The sequence below is a fragment of the Triticum aestivum genome, chromosome 6B (assembly GCF_018294505.1).
Source record: "Triticum aestivum cultivar Chinese Spring chromosome 6B, IWGSC CS RefSeq v2.1, whole genome shotgun sequence".
Classification (NCBI taxonomy): Eukaryota; Viridiplantae; Streptophyta; class Magnoliopsida; order Poales; family Poaceae; genus Triticum; species Triticum aestivum.
In genome coordinates this window covers 642083919-642098038 of record NC_057810.1, presented here as the reverse complement: position 1 = coordinate 642098038, position 14120 = coordinate 642083919, and the positions used below count along the sequence as shown (strand labels likewise).

Below are 14120 nucleotides of genomic sequence, written 5' to 3'. Positions count from 1 at the left end.
CAACAGAAGAACACGGGCCAACAGGCATACAGCAAAAAGGACAAGCCATAACTGCAAGGAACACAATGGTTTTCAAGAACTAATCCCACAAAACCCAGTTGAAAATTGACATCTGATAGTGTTGGTAGTCCCCACCCGTAACTACCCCATAAATCTCCATATCCCGGAAATATAATGGGAACAAAAAGAGAAACGTGAAAGGAAAACAGGGAACTCACGAAGGCAACCAATAGGGAACGACAATATCGCCAAGGAGGAAGCACGCTCGACGCTAGAGAAGGACCGCCGTAAGAGCAGGCAACAAGCGCGGCGGTCGGAACAGCTGCCGCCGTAACCACGAGACAAGAGCGGCGGCGGCGACGGGCGGAGACGACGGCAAAGAAAGAACAGTGCGCGACGAGGGTTCGCCCAAAGAGAAACAGATCTCAAAACAGATCAAAAAAGGTATTACAAAACATTAAAAGTATAAGGACTAAAGTGAAAAAAAGAAAAAACCACAAAGGGAAACCGAAAATCACGGGAGAAGCCGTGCGCGCGCCAAGTATCGTGCACGGAGCGCGTCGGAAAAGTCTGAGGACCGCTACGTGCATGACACTTGGCGCGCGGGGAGCCCTTCCCGACTAATCGTTGCGGAGAGCACTCCTCAATTAGTGATTTCGGAATATGTCTGCTGGTCCTGTCCATCCTTCATCAGACGGCCCACCAGCAGTCCTCCCACCCACCCACCCACCAGTCGCCGCCGCCGCCGCCGCCGTTTCCAGCTAAACTCCGGCACCCAGCCCCCGTCGTGCGGGCTGCAGAATCGCTCAGATGGACGCCGCGGGCGGTGCCGGTGGAGCGGTCGTCGTCGACAAAGCGGGCGGGCAGGCGCCGCCCAAGACGCTGGTTGACTGGGCGCTGAAGATCCTCGACACGGCCGACCCCGACGAAAAGGCCCGGCTGGGCGACCTCGCCGCCACCAAGTGGCTCCGCGGCGCCATCCCGCTGCCCTACGACCCGGCGCAGCCCGCGCGCGCCCCGCCGGACCGCCCGGCGCGGAGCGACGCGGTGCGGCTGCTCCCGCCCTCCCAGGCGCCGAAGCTGGGGAAGGGCGGCAGCGCGCAGAGCCGGCTGGCGATGCTGCACTCGCTGGCGCACATCGAGAGCTGGGCCGTCGACCTCTCCTGGGACATCGTCGCCCGCTTCGGCGCGCAGCTCCGCATGCCCCGCGGCTTCTTCGACGACTTCGCCCGGGTCGCGCAGGACGAAGGGCGGCACTTCGCGGTGCTCTCCGCGCGGCTTCGGGAGCTGGGGTCGCACTACGGCGCGCTCCCCGCGCACGACGGCCTCTGGGACTCGGCGATGCGCACCTCGCACTGCCTCCTCGCCCGCCTAGCCGTCGAGCACTGCGTCCACGAGGTGAGCAGCGCTGCCCTACCTCTTTATTTTCCATTAGCATGAGGAATTGAGGACAATAAAATTCGCCTAGCGATGCCCAAATTGACACGATGCATTGAGCTAGAGGCTTTCTACACGACTTCGCCATTGTAGGCTTAAGCAGCCAAAGCCTTGAAAGCTTAAACATCATTGATTTTGTGAAATTCAGATGCTAAATCAATCATCATTTCACTTTCTTCATTTATGGTTGGTTGCCTAAAATTGTACAGTTTTGAAGACTAGTGTTCTACTTGAAACTTGGAAGCTTGCAAGAGAACTAGTTTCTGACTTGTGTTGTTTATCACGAGGAACTGGTCCAGTCCAGTGTAAGGATTATGAACCATCTGTATCTTCTTGTGTTCTCAATGCAAGAAAATTAGCTACCCGTGGTAACTTAGGGACCAATTAATGGTTGGTAATGGCTCTTCTTCTGATAAGGAAAATGTTAGAATTACGATTGAAACGAATGAACTGAACTAACTCGCAATTTCCTGGGGTAGTATGAACAGAACCTTCAAATTTTATTTCTGAAAAACCTTCTAATTTTGTAGAGTATCCAGAGAGAATAAATTTTACCACTCCCTCCGATAATTTGTACTAAATCAGCGACAATTAATATGGATCATTCAAAGGGGTTAGTACTGTAAAACTAGAATATTGGGGCAACTGCTCGACACCCTTGGGGGGTGCGGCTATCTCATTATATATAAGTACCAAAGGGTACAAGTACAAGTAGAACACGTATACACAAGTCTACGTATCCATATACAGTCTAACACCCTCCCTCAATCTTAACTGTGGCCTGAAGTACAAACTAAGTTAAGATTGCGCCTGCAGCCTACAAACTGTGGTTGTGGAAGAGGCTTCGTGAAGATGTCAGCAAGTTGATCCTTTGATGATATGAACTTGATGCTAAGCAGCTTCTGTGCAACACGCTCTCGAACAAAGTGATAGTCAACCTCAATATGTTTTGTTCGAGCATGAAACACTGGGTTAGATGATAAGTATGTAGCACCAATGTTATCACACCAAAGCACTAGAGAGTGAACTGAAGGAACTCGCAACTCCCTCAGCAAGGACTGAACCCAAATGATCTCAGCTGTCGCATCAGCAATTGCTTTGTACTCGGCTTCTGTGCTGCTGCGAGACACCGTAGCCTGCTTGCGAGCATTCCAGGCAATCAAGTTGGGACCAAGAAACACTGCATACCCCCCTGTGGATCGCCGGTCATCAGGACTACCAGCCCAGTCAGCATCAGAGAAGGCCGAGATCTCATAAGACGGCGCACGCTGGAGAAGCAAACCATGAGATGCAGTGAGGCATATATATCGCAGAATGCGCTTCACAGCGGACCAATGGGATGTCGTGGGCGCATGAAGAAACTGACAGACACGATTGACTGCATAAGAGACATCTGGTCTGGTGATAGTAAGATACTGCAGGCCTCCAACAAGACTGCGGTACTCAGTGGCATCATCAGAGGAGAGAGGATCACCATCAAAAGCAGACAACCGATCAGTGGCAGACATAGGAGTAGCGACAGGTTTGCACTGCAGCATACCAGCACGACGCAACAAATCCAGAGCGTACTTCTTCTGAGTAAGAGTGACTCCAGCAGAAGACCGTGACACCTCCAGACCAAGGAAGAAGTGCAGAGCACCGAGATCCTTAACAGCAAAATCACCACTCAATGCAGCCACAAGGCGGTCTGCCGCAGCATCTGAGGAACTGATGAGAATAATATCATCAACATAGACCAGTAAATACATCGTAACCTCAGGGCGTTGAAGAAGGAACAGCGATGTGTCAGCAGTAGAAGGAATGAACCCAAGTGCTCGCAAAACCGAACCAAGACGTGCATGCCAGGCACGGGGAGCCTGCTTAAGACCATAGAGCGCCTTAAAAAGACGACAGAGATGATTAGGACGTGCAGGATCCACAAACCCTGGTGGCTGACGCATATAAACCTCCTCCTCCAGAACTCCATGCAAAAAAGCGTTCTGCACATCAAGCTGACGGAGAAACCATCCTCAAGTAACAGCAAGGGATAGTAGCAGACGAATGGTAGTAGGCTTGATAACTGGACTGAACGTGTCTTCATAGTCAAGACCATACCTCTGTTTGAAGCCCTTAGCCACTAACCTTGCCTTGTAACGCTCAATGGAGCCATCAGCATGCCGTTTAACTTTAAACACCCACTTAGAGTCAATGATATTGACCCCAGACACTGGAGGAACAAGCTGCCAGGTGTCATTCTTCAGCAATGCTTGAAACTCCTGTTCCATCGCGGCACGCCAGTGGGGAATGCCTAGTGCAGCCTGAAAGTGGCGAGGCTCAGCAGTGGGATCCGCAGCAGCATGAGCCATGCACGTGGCGAGCCACGCAACAGTCCCATCGGTCCGGATCTTAGGCTGAAAGACACCGGTCTGACTGCGCGTGCGATGTCGAGGAGCAACAGGTTGTGGTGACGACGCAGGGCATGATGCAGGCGACGAAGAAGGCGACCCCGAGTCGCCAGGGCTCGCGCCGGAGCCACTGGGCGTCGGGGAGGCGGGCGGTGTGGCGCCCGACACGGCCACGTCGCCCAGGCCCACGCCGGAGCCGCTAAGCGCCGAAGAAGCAGGCGAGCCTGGGGTGGCCGGCCCATCGGGAGCCGAAACCGGCCCAGGTGAGCCTGGCGTGGCTGGCCCAGGAGCAACCTCCTGCGAGGCCAGCTCGGGCAACTCCCACGAGGCGGGCGACTCGGGCGATGCCCGCGAGGCAGCCGCGGGCGCAGCTCGTGCGGGTTGCGGTGTGCCGCCCGATATGCATGCCCCATGTACGCGATCGTCCTCCGGACGCGCCGGTGCTTGTTCTTCAAGGAGCTCGAGACGAGCGCCACGGCCAACACCTGCAGCATGGTTAGGGAGCAACACAGGAGCATATTGGGGCAACTGCTCGACACCCTTGGGGGGTGCGGCTATCTCATTATATATAAGTACCAAAGGGTACAAGTACAAGTACAACACGTATACACAAGTCTACGTATCCATATACAGTCTAACAAGTACTATTCTCATGTATCTAAATGAAGATGTAAGAAGCCAGCTTGGGGAGGGAAAAAATTATATGAGACCAGGTCTTATATAAATCAGGTGAGACCCGCCCTGATGAATGACATGTGCCATTCACAAATCACAAAGCATCTAATCTCTCCCCCCCTGATTTCAGGTGGGGGGTAACCATGAGGAATGCCTGTAATGAAATATGTCAACTGACTCTTCTAATAACCAAAAAATAAGAACTAGTTGATATGCTTTGCATTTTCCTTCTTTCTTATATTTCACTTCTGATTGGTTCATAAACTGCATATTAATTGTGACATTTGCACTTTGACGTGGTATCTGAGCTTTGGGTTATGGCCAATGGTATCAGACCAACCTTATGTTCTTCGTAAATCAAGATTTTGGACTGTTGGGGTGTCCATAATTTACTCCAGAGAAACTAGCAATCCTTGAAAAGCAATTTCTTCAGTAAAATTAGAACCAAGCTGAAAAATGTGTTGCAATGTTGGACTTGAGTTGCTTTCTTTTAGTAAACTATCCACCAGATGTTCCTTTGTGTAATTGCGGTAACTGTCTATCAATGTGTTCAGTTAAGCTATCCTCATCTTTACATACCTGTAATTTTGTGGAGTGATGAGAACAATTGGCATGTACTCCCTCCGTTCGGAATTACTTGTCTCGGAAATGGATGTATCTAGAACTAAAATACATCTAGATACATCCATTTCCGTGACAAGTAATTCCGAACGGAGGGAGTATCTATTATGCATAATAGTATGCCAATATCATTTGTTTTCTGCATGTGATAAACTCTGATCAACCATATGTACACACATATTTATGTCTGATAAATGCCCATTTGGAACACAGGCTAGGGGATTAGATGTCCTTCCAACCACCATATCAAGATTCCGTGCTGGTGGGGATGAAGAAACAGCCAAACTACTCGAAGATATTATTTATCCAGAAGAGATAACACACTGTGCAGCTGGTGTTAGGTGGTTTAGATACCTGTGCCTCCGGTCCCTCGCCAGCGATCCAATTGCACCTCCAGTTCCGCAGCCTAAACCCCAATGCTCTGCTGAGCTGCCAGAAGGTAGGACAGGTGATGATAGTAAGACTTCTCAAGCGGTGCATGATGGATTGGCGGATAAGCCGACAGAAGATATTAATAGCCGCGATGAGACGATTCAACAAGCGGAGGACGGACTGGCACGGTGTGGCCTAGGCGAAAATGGGGACACCGATGAAATGGCAATCATTGAGAGGTTCCACAGCATCGTTAGAGAGCATTTCCGTGGACCCCTGAAGCCCCCCTTCAATGCGGAAGCCAGGAAAGCAGCTGGATTTGGGCCTGCCTGGTATGAACCCCTTGCGGTGAAGGAGGCAGAGACACAAGCAATCGAGCAAAGTGAGTAAGTGTTTGTGCTGTTTTCCCTTTTACTGGTAGGGTAGAAGACACACAGTGGGTGCTACACCCTCGGTTCAATCTGGTTTTGGTGTACCTTTCTTGCTAGCAGAGACTGGTGAACTGGTGATCCTGTTTGTTTTGGCATTGGCAAACTGGTGTACGTGACTAACCAAACTCAAACCAAGAGATGTACGTGAATTTGCACTGAATTTGTGATGTTTTCGTACTTGATTTAACGGCGGTGCCATATTTCAGATATATGTAGTGTTTGGTTCTTTTCATTTTCGACAATATTGTTGAGTTGATTCTTCTAGCCATTTTATGACTCCGAGCTAGCCGGTTGGTTCCTTGTTTGAACCTCTCCTCTCATGCACAAAAGAGGTACCTTCAAAATCTGCAGTTGGAGCTATGATTTCACCTACTACTTTCGCATACCCACCTCCTGATTGATCATGTATTGACTTGACAACATTCAGGCAATCGCTCGCCGCTCTAGTCTTTCTTGCCAATGATAAGGCCTGACGAGGAACTAAAGCTTTGAGTGTTTCGGCATCCTAGCCATGAGAGAATATCACATGGAAACCAAGTTTCAAAGAAAACTTTGTGGGAACCATATTTGGAAGTTTTGAAAAAAAATCTGATTTTTTTTTGTATGTTAAGATGGTGATGTTCTATCAGCATGTGAAATTCCCAGGTTCAAACACACTACCACTTGCGAGGTACAAATAGTACAAAATCAGCATTGAACGCCACTATTCATTGTTGAATTTGTTCTTTTCGTAGCTCGCAAGTGGTAATGTGTTTGAACTTGGGAATTTCACATGCTGATAGAACATCACACTCTTAAAATCCAATATGTTTGTGAGATTTTTTGAAACTTCAAAACATCATTTTCACATGGTTTGTTTCGGTTTTCACCGAAACTTGATTTCCATGAGCCAGCCACAGCTCCTTTTCTACCTGTTCTTCGCGGCATCCACCTTTCAGCTTCGGAAGGGTGTGAATCAAGCTGGGCCACGTATAGCATTTACCACGCGGGCCTAGGCATGCCCAAATTGGGCCGCGCGAGCCCAGTCGCAGGGTGTTGTCAAGCCAACTTGAGGAAGGGCAGGCAGGGAGGGGATAAGCGAGGTTCTTGTGTTGAAGCAGAGGAGAGGATGCTCATGTTGCGGGCCGCCGGCGCCAGGGCGGCGTCCGCGGTCGTCGCCGGCGCCAGGAGGAGACCCGGCCTCCTGCCGGTCGCCGTCGCCGGTCTCGCGTCCTCCTCATCAGGACCACCATCGGGTGGGAAGCGGAGGAAGGGCCAGCGGCGGGGCGATGCCAAGCCCCAGCCCCAGCCCTCTGAGATCCCCAGCAACAAGAAGCCCAGCGCGAGGCCGGCCAAGGACAGGAAGGCCCGCCCGGCTACGGAAGAGGCGCAATGGCCATCGGGCCAGGAGATTGAGCTGAGGAAGCAGCCGCCGGAGAAGCCGAAGCGGGTGGTGCGGTGGCGCTGCGCGACGGGGTGCGGCGCCTGCTGCAAGCTGGACAAGGGCCCCGAGTTCCCCACCCCCGACGAGGTCTTCGCCGACTTCCCCGACCACCTCCAGGTAGACTTCGGTACCAATGGCGGCAGCATTTCTGCTGTATCGTCTATGAACATACTGTACTACAAAAAGGCTGGTTGTTGTTTGATAGATAGATGCAAAATTTCGGTTCATTTATGATGGAACATGCTGAATTGCTGACCATGCTTGCAGCTGTACAAGAGCATGATTGGCCCCGATGGATGGTGTAACAACTACGACAAGTCCAACCGAACCTGCAACATCTACGAAGGTGCTCGTTTCTTTACAGAACGAGTCATGTTCTAGTCTTCATCACAGTGCACATGTGTAAGTAACTGACGCTGTTATGGCTGATTTTTTTTGGCATTGTAGACCGGCCATTCTTCTGCCGGGTCGAACCGAAGGTCTTCGAAGAGTTCTTTGGCGTGCCACGCAGCAAATTCAACAGGGAAGCCTGCAGGTTTGCTGCCTCTTGTGTTGTTGTTCGTGTATCTTAGTTCTTCGCGATGCTGAGTTGATTTATCTGCTGCTTGTCATTTGCAGTGCTTGCGTGGATAACATCAAGATGGTGTATGGCCAGGACTCTCCTGAGCTCGGGAACTTCAAGCGGGTCATAAAGGAGGAAAGTAGTAAGCATGAAGCAAGCATGAACCAGGTTAAATTGTTGGATACCACAAATACTACTGGTACCTGATTGATTATGGAGTGTAGAGTACATCACTCACCGAAGCAGTTGAAAACCTGAACACAAATACTGGTACCTAATTCTCACCTATGAATGAGTCTACATTTAAGTTTAGAATCCTGTTCTGCTCAGAGTTGGGTTTGTTCGTTGTTTACTCGGAGTTTTTTTGGCACTGCGGTGTCAAATTTTGATGGTAACAGCCTCGTGTCATTCTAAGTTTGGTTCTGAATGATATCATCTTTTGGCCCTTTCTTTTTGATTCTTTGCAAGAAATACTTGGATATATAGTCCACCAGAAAGCACATGAACTCATGCTAGCATGCAATTTGCTTCATCGTCCAATGACATTCAACCAATACATGAACTCTGCCATCCAGCAAAGCAAATTTGTGCGCACAAAAGATGCTCTGATGTGTTCATATTCGTTGATGCGCGCAAAAGGCTAGTGTCAGGATATCATGCTAATTTTTTTGTCACGACCAAACCAAATTAGATCATCTGACACAGATCTGTCTGGAATTGATTGATAGTTCGACACTTATGACCAAGCAATCTAATGATTAACAAGAGGTACACGGGAATTTACAACACAAAGGTATCAGTTATTTTTCTCAGATCTGTAGACATAAATTTGTAATGGCCGTGCCAGCCATACATAGTGCTCCCTCTTAACATGTCATGTGCCGGCCATTAGTGATTCTTGGATCTCTTCTAGTGTTCTCCCTTTAGTTTCTGGCACTAGCCTTGCCACGAACAACACAGTAACCAGGCTCGCTGCTGAGAACAAGAAAAATGTGCCTACACATAGAAATAAAAACAAACTGAAGGAAAAACATTTACTGGAGAACTATTGAGTGGTAAGTGGAACCAAAGCTCATGGGAGAAACGAAGCAACATATACTTTTGTAGAAAAAGATATACAAACCTTGGCGATAACTCCTTTCCAAACATATTTTTGCTAATGGGCTATTATTCGGCTATCACATGAGTGGGTAATGGTGGATATTCTACTTTCTTTTCAACTGTCCTACTTATACTAGGGTTGAACATGCTTACCTGCAGAGTTCCAGTCCATAAGGAAGCTGAACGAATACGATATCACGAATGAACCAACCCAACTAACCAGGGTTACCAAGCTTCCTGCTATTCCTTTCATGTTGATTGAGAATATCTTTGCCAATAAACAATGAGATGTCGTCAGTTACAAACGTGGGCTCCTTACAGATTACCAGGAATGCGAGCATCATCCCTAATTAACTTCATGGTGATATATCATACCTCGGACATGATAACCCAAGGAACAGGTCCCATTCCAATTGAGTATGCCACATAGTATGCCTATTCAGTAAGGAGTCAGAATTTACATATCTGGAGTTCAGACATGTTATGCCAGCAAAAATTGCCATCTTAGATGTCTAGGTGGTGATGAACTAGGTACACAATTTTTCATTTTTACATTGGGATCACACAAAATTATTGATGTTTTAGTTACGTAATTTCTGTACCAGTATGCCGTAAAGAGCCAATGTAGGAACCAATTGTGTGTACAATCCTTGTGCCTGTGATCATGAAAAGATAGAAAGTCAATACTCTGTATAATGATAGGCACCGAACATTCTGAAATGTAAATTCAGGTCACGTTTGTTCAACTATTTATTTTTGTCGATTTGATCTGCTCGATCTGTTGATATTTCACCCTTCAATCATGTTTATTTAATAGAGCCTCATACATGGAAGTCAGTGCTTGTGCAGTCTGGTATTTTTGTCCCATTGCCAAATACTCCGTACTAGCTGGGAACTTTAATAACTGCGGTTACCTTATGTTTGCATTCAGGCACTACTATTATCAGATAGTTAAGTTCGACATGTCCGCATCCATTGACGCGGTCTGAGAAATACGAACTATGTGATGATCAAATCAACTTAGTGTTGAAGGAGACAAAAAATTGGCGAGCAAAAAGACCAGCCAGAACTTCTAAAAACTGTGGCAAGTTTCTTCCCGAGATTTCGTAATGGCTTATATTAGCAACTTAGCATCAATAAATGATTTCCAGTTCAAATTTTAAGTTGGACTGCCCCATGGAATAAACAAGTTTACGGTTACCTTGAAGTAGAATGATAGCCCAGTAAGAAAGCAGCCCACAAATGTGCCAGATGAAGACACCTAATTAATAGAAGAATATAAAAAAAATGAAGCTTTCTTTTTAGGGAAGTGCATCAGCTCAGTTTTGAAGTATCCATACTAGTAGAAGGGTTCTTCTTCCACTCCTATCCATGAGAAGGGCCCCAAGTAATGTGATTGGAATCTGAAATAATTATAGTTATAGAAATTGATACAGCCAGCAAGCGAGTTACAGTTATTGACGAGAATAGCCAATCCTGAACCTGAATAATGCCGATCAATGTGGTCCCAAGTTTACCAGAAAACCCTGAAGTTTAGGGGAAGAACAATTAGATAATGTTTCCTTCATCAGTAAAATGGCACAATTAATTTGGTAGCATTTGGATACCTGCTGATGAAAAGATATAGCTTGTATAGAAGCCTAATGCGTTTATTCCCCCCAGTTGCTGAAAGACCTTCAGGCCGACACCCACCTGTACATCAAAGCTAGAACTTCTTTCATGATGATGAAAAATAAGATCTTTCGGAAACGAAGTAGGTTGATGAAATTGCTTAGTTCTTACAATGACTGCATACATATTTTTCCTGTGAAACAAATCCTGAATCCTGGCCTTAGGTAAATCCTGAACTGATTCCACGTACGCCTGCATAAGAATAAGAGATTGTTTTTTTGGAATATCCTCTTCCCCAAATTATATGTTGATAAATGGAGCAACTTAGGGTAGAAGCCAACTATAATCTCAGTAGCCTCTCCAGATATTTCAGCCTTTTCACCCCTAAGCTTTTGTAGTGAAGCACGGAATTCTTTCTCTCTCCCGATGTTGGCCTGTCATATTGTTGAAGAATGAACTTCATAACGAAAACCTAGTATGATAATCTATAACTTCAGTAAAGGTTTTACTTTTTTGAGGGATAACGTCAGTAAAGGTTAGCTATTCATTAGGTTCTGTTTCACATTCGATTATTCGCTTGCATATACTCCCTCCGCCCCGAATTACTTATCGCAGAAATGAATGTAAATGGATGTATCTAAAACTAAAAATACGTTTAGGTACATTCATTTCTGTGACAAGTAGTTCGGGACGGTGGGAGTATTTGCCATTATGCGACCATGTGACACCCAAGTTAGTAGTTACAACCAACCATACCAGCCACCTTGGAGACTCGGGAATGAAGGGAAGACCCACGAGGAGGAACACACAAGGCAGTAATCCTGCACAAACATGCAAATGTTGTGCTGATTTTTCTTGGACAATGGTCATGCCATTCCATATGCAGGTAAGATAATAATGGATACTATTTATTACCCACGATAACCAAAGAGCGCCACGGAATCGTTGCTCCAATGATGTAGGAAGCTGAACACCCTGAACAAATAAACAGCTGCACTTGCAGATGAAACTGTCAATTTCAAACCTTTTCTAACATTTCGTGCACATTGTCCAGCTCTCTCCAACCTGGTTTGAGGCTGCAAGGCCTCCTCGGAGACCCTTTGGTGCTATTTCAGATATGAAGACAGGTACCTGTGCATGTGGGTAATGTTTAGTGCAGTAGAATGCTACTATGTCGATCAAGCGGTGAATGAACAGTACATTTTTTGATCAAAACAGCATGAAAAGTCAGGTGCATATTGAGAGTTAAGAGGGAGATGCTCACCACATAAGAAAGGACCCCTGTACAGTAGCCCAGCAAGACTCGTCCCAAGCAGAGCATCGTTGCGCCCTTCATGTCATGAAGGCAGTTTTTCAAGCTCTTGAAACAACAAACGACATCTGTAAACGAAATTAGCTCATGGAGCAAGGAATGTATATACCTTGGCTAGGTATATAGCAAGCCAACCAAAAATGCCTACAATTGCTGCCAGCCGCATGGTCTGTGGCAAAGGCAAATGGCACATATATTGTGAGGACTATGCCAGTCATCAATTCACGTAGTATGGTTTGGGTAAAGTAATTCACCATTTTGCGTCCAAGAGTGTCTGCAAGGCGGCCACTGGTCAGAGCGCCGACCATTGCACCAACTGTCAAGACAGATGCAAAGATGCCATACTACAAGGGTAATCATCAATCGCAATTAATTTATTTATTAAAGCAATGAAGATCATGACCATCAGGATCTAACGGAGCATTGACAGCGAATACAATACTAACTCACCAAATATCTTTACTATCTCTTCTGTGAATACCTGTCTTTTGTAAAGGGGTTATTTCTGTGATCAGATTCATGAAATTTAGTTATAGATGGGTTATTGCCTTATTGGTGATGGGGCCAGCCAAAGTGAGATTTTGGGAAGATACTTGGTTCGGTTCATCCCCCCTAGCAGTACAATTTTGGGATTTGTATCTTATGTGCAATGAAAAAAACACAACTGTTGATGCTGCCTGGGATGGATCTCAACTTAAACTCACCTCTGGAGATCTACTTTCTCATCAGCCCCAGCCATGATGGAGAAATGGTATGAACTGGTAGAGGTTGACTCGCTGATTTGGCAGCTGGAGAATGTAGGTCAATACTCTACTAGTAGTTCATTATACAGTATTATTAATTTTAGAGGGGTTCAACCTGTTTTCATTACTGCTGTTTGGAAGCTTGAAGAAAGCCAAGAACGTCTAGTTTCGGCTAAAAGAGAGCCACGCCTGGTGTTGCTTTCTGAACTCGTTGGTTGTTAGCAGTTTTCAGTTGTGGTGTTTGTTTTCACTGTGTTTTCAGTTTGCTGCCTGCGTGCAGTCCCTGTTTGGTTTTTTTTTGCCTTGATACTTTGCCTGGTTGTATGTAAGTTGGAGTTGATCTGGACATGCTTTGCATGCTGTATGGTGGTTTCTCTGATCTGCTAAAAAGATGTAACAGAGCCTTTTGTTACAAGCAATATCTTTCTTTAGTTCCAATAGAAATGGCAGACCTCCTGCCCTCGCCTGGTTTTGTCTAAACCCTGCCTTCAAGCTCTAATTTTTCTTGTTGTGTCTTGAGTGTCTGTAATTTGGTTCTCGCCCATTTTCCCTCAGTTATGGATTGGCAGAGGTGCTGCCCTTGCCTTGGCAAGCACTTCGAAAATTACAAAGTGAGATGTTTGACTGATGGCATTCCTCTTTGGATCAAGCATAAGCCGAGCATCATCATTCCTCGTTTGATAAAAAAATAATATATATATATATACTATATGAAAGTGCACATGCGTTGCTGCTACTGCTATTACCGATCACATATACTCCCTCCGTTCCGAATTACTTGTCTTGGACTTGTCTAGCACGAGATACATCCGTATCTAGACAAATCCAAGACAAGTAATTCGGAACAGAGGGAGTAGCAATGTACCGCAACGGAAAAGACGGGTGGTTTTGTGCCAGCCAAACCAACCTGTGAATTGGACAGTCCAATGTCGCCGACGATTCCGGCCTGAGCCGGCGCAGAATACCCAACCTGCATATCATACACCCAATCATAACCACATCGGAAGCCATGACCCTACAGAATAGATGCCTCTTGGTAATAAGACATGGAGCGAGCGGCTGCAGCGCTGCAGACTTACACAGGTGCCGAACTCGAAGGAACCGCACACGGCCACCGCGGTGCTGAGCAGGACCATCTGCAGCGACCCCTCCTCCGCGCCCTCTCCGGCCAGAGCGCGGCCTTGGGCCGCCGCCGCAGCAGCAGCCGTGGCTCTCCGTGTCAGGCCGCGTGTTGCGCCGGCGGTCGCTGCTGCCGGCAACCGGCGCGCGGAGCAGCCGCCATGCTGCCCGCGCGGCGGCCGGCGGCTGTGTTCGAGGCCTGCTGCGGGGCGGCGGGTGAGGAGCGGCGGTGAGGTCGACAGAGGGAAGAACGCGGCAGCCATCCGTCGTGGCCTTCAACACCAAATGCTGGGGATCACATATTTCTGGTTGCGCGATCTCTGCTACGT

General features: G+C 47.3%; 3 protein-coding genes across 5 annotated transcripts; 2 read left to right on the top strand and 1 right to left on the bottom strand.

The window, feature by feature from the left end:
- The first annotated feature begins 681 nt into the window (after nucleotides 1–681).
- Nucleotides 682–6152, top strand: LOC123138444 (uncharacterized protein HI_0077). Its single transcript, XM_044558421.1, has 2 exons — nucleotides 682–1398; nucleotides 5331–6152. The coding sequence occupies exons 1-2, from the start codon at nucleotides 811–813 to the stop codon at nucleotides 5877–5879; spliced, it is 1137 nt and encodes a 378-aa protein (XP_044414356.1). The 5' UTR covers nucleotides 682–810; the 3' UTR covers nucleotides 5880–6152.
- Nucleotides 6153–6902: 750 nt separating this feature from the next.
- Nucleotides 6903–8359, top strand: LOC123138443 (uncharacterized). The gene is made up of 4 exons (XM_044558420.1): nucleotides 6903–7460; nucleotides 7611–7689; nucleotides 7791–7878; nucleotides 7962–8359. The coding sequence occupies exons 1-4, from the start codon at nucleotides 6918–6920 to the stop codon at nucleotides 8110–8112; spliced, it is 861 nt and encodes a 286-aa protein (XP_044414355.1). The 5' UTR covers nucleotides 6903–6917; the 3' UTR covers nucleotides 8113–8359.
- A 238-nt stretch (nucleotides 8360–8597) lies between these two features.
- LOC123138442 (sugar transporter ERD6-like 16) lies at nucleotides 8598–14120 on the bottom strand. 3 transcript variants are annotated; one of them, XM_044558418.1, is made up of 18 exons: nucleotides 13752–14108; nucleotides 13580–13642; nucleotides 12184–12273; nucleotides 12039–12098; nucleotides 11882–11947; nucleotides 11683–11748; nucleotides 11533–11608; nucleotides 11374–11438; nucleotides 10959–11051; nucleotides 10789–10869; nucleotides 10614–10698; nucleotides 10489–10532; nucleotides 10347–10409; nucleotides 10208–10267; nucleotides 9609–9662; nucleotides 9382–9441; nucleotides 9160–9274; nucleotides 8598–8901 (listed from the first exon to the last, which is right to left on the bottom strand). In XM_044558418.1, the coding sequence occupies exons 1-18, from the start codon at nucleotides 14052–14054 to the stop codon at nucleotides 8780–8782; spliced, it is 1566 nt and encodes a 521-aa protein (XP_044414353.1). In that variant the 5' UTR covers nucleotides 14055–14108; the 3' UTR covers nucleotides 8598–8779. The 3 variants fall into 3 exon arrangements, with proteins under 3 accessions (XP_044414353.1, XP_044414352.1, XP_044414354.1); XM_044558417.1 differs by having other exon boundaries at nucleotides 10614–10711; nucleotides 10789–11051; nucleotides 13752–14112; XM_044558419.1 differs by lacking the exon at nucleotides 8598–8901 and having other exon boundaries at nucleotides 9160–10267; nucleotides 10614–10711; nucleotides 10789–11051; nucleotides 13752–14120.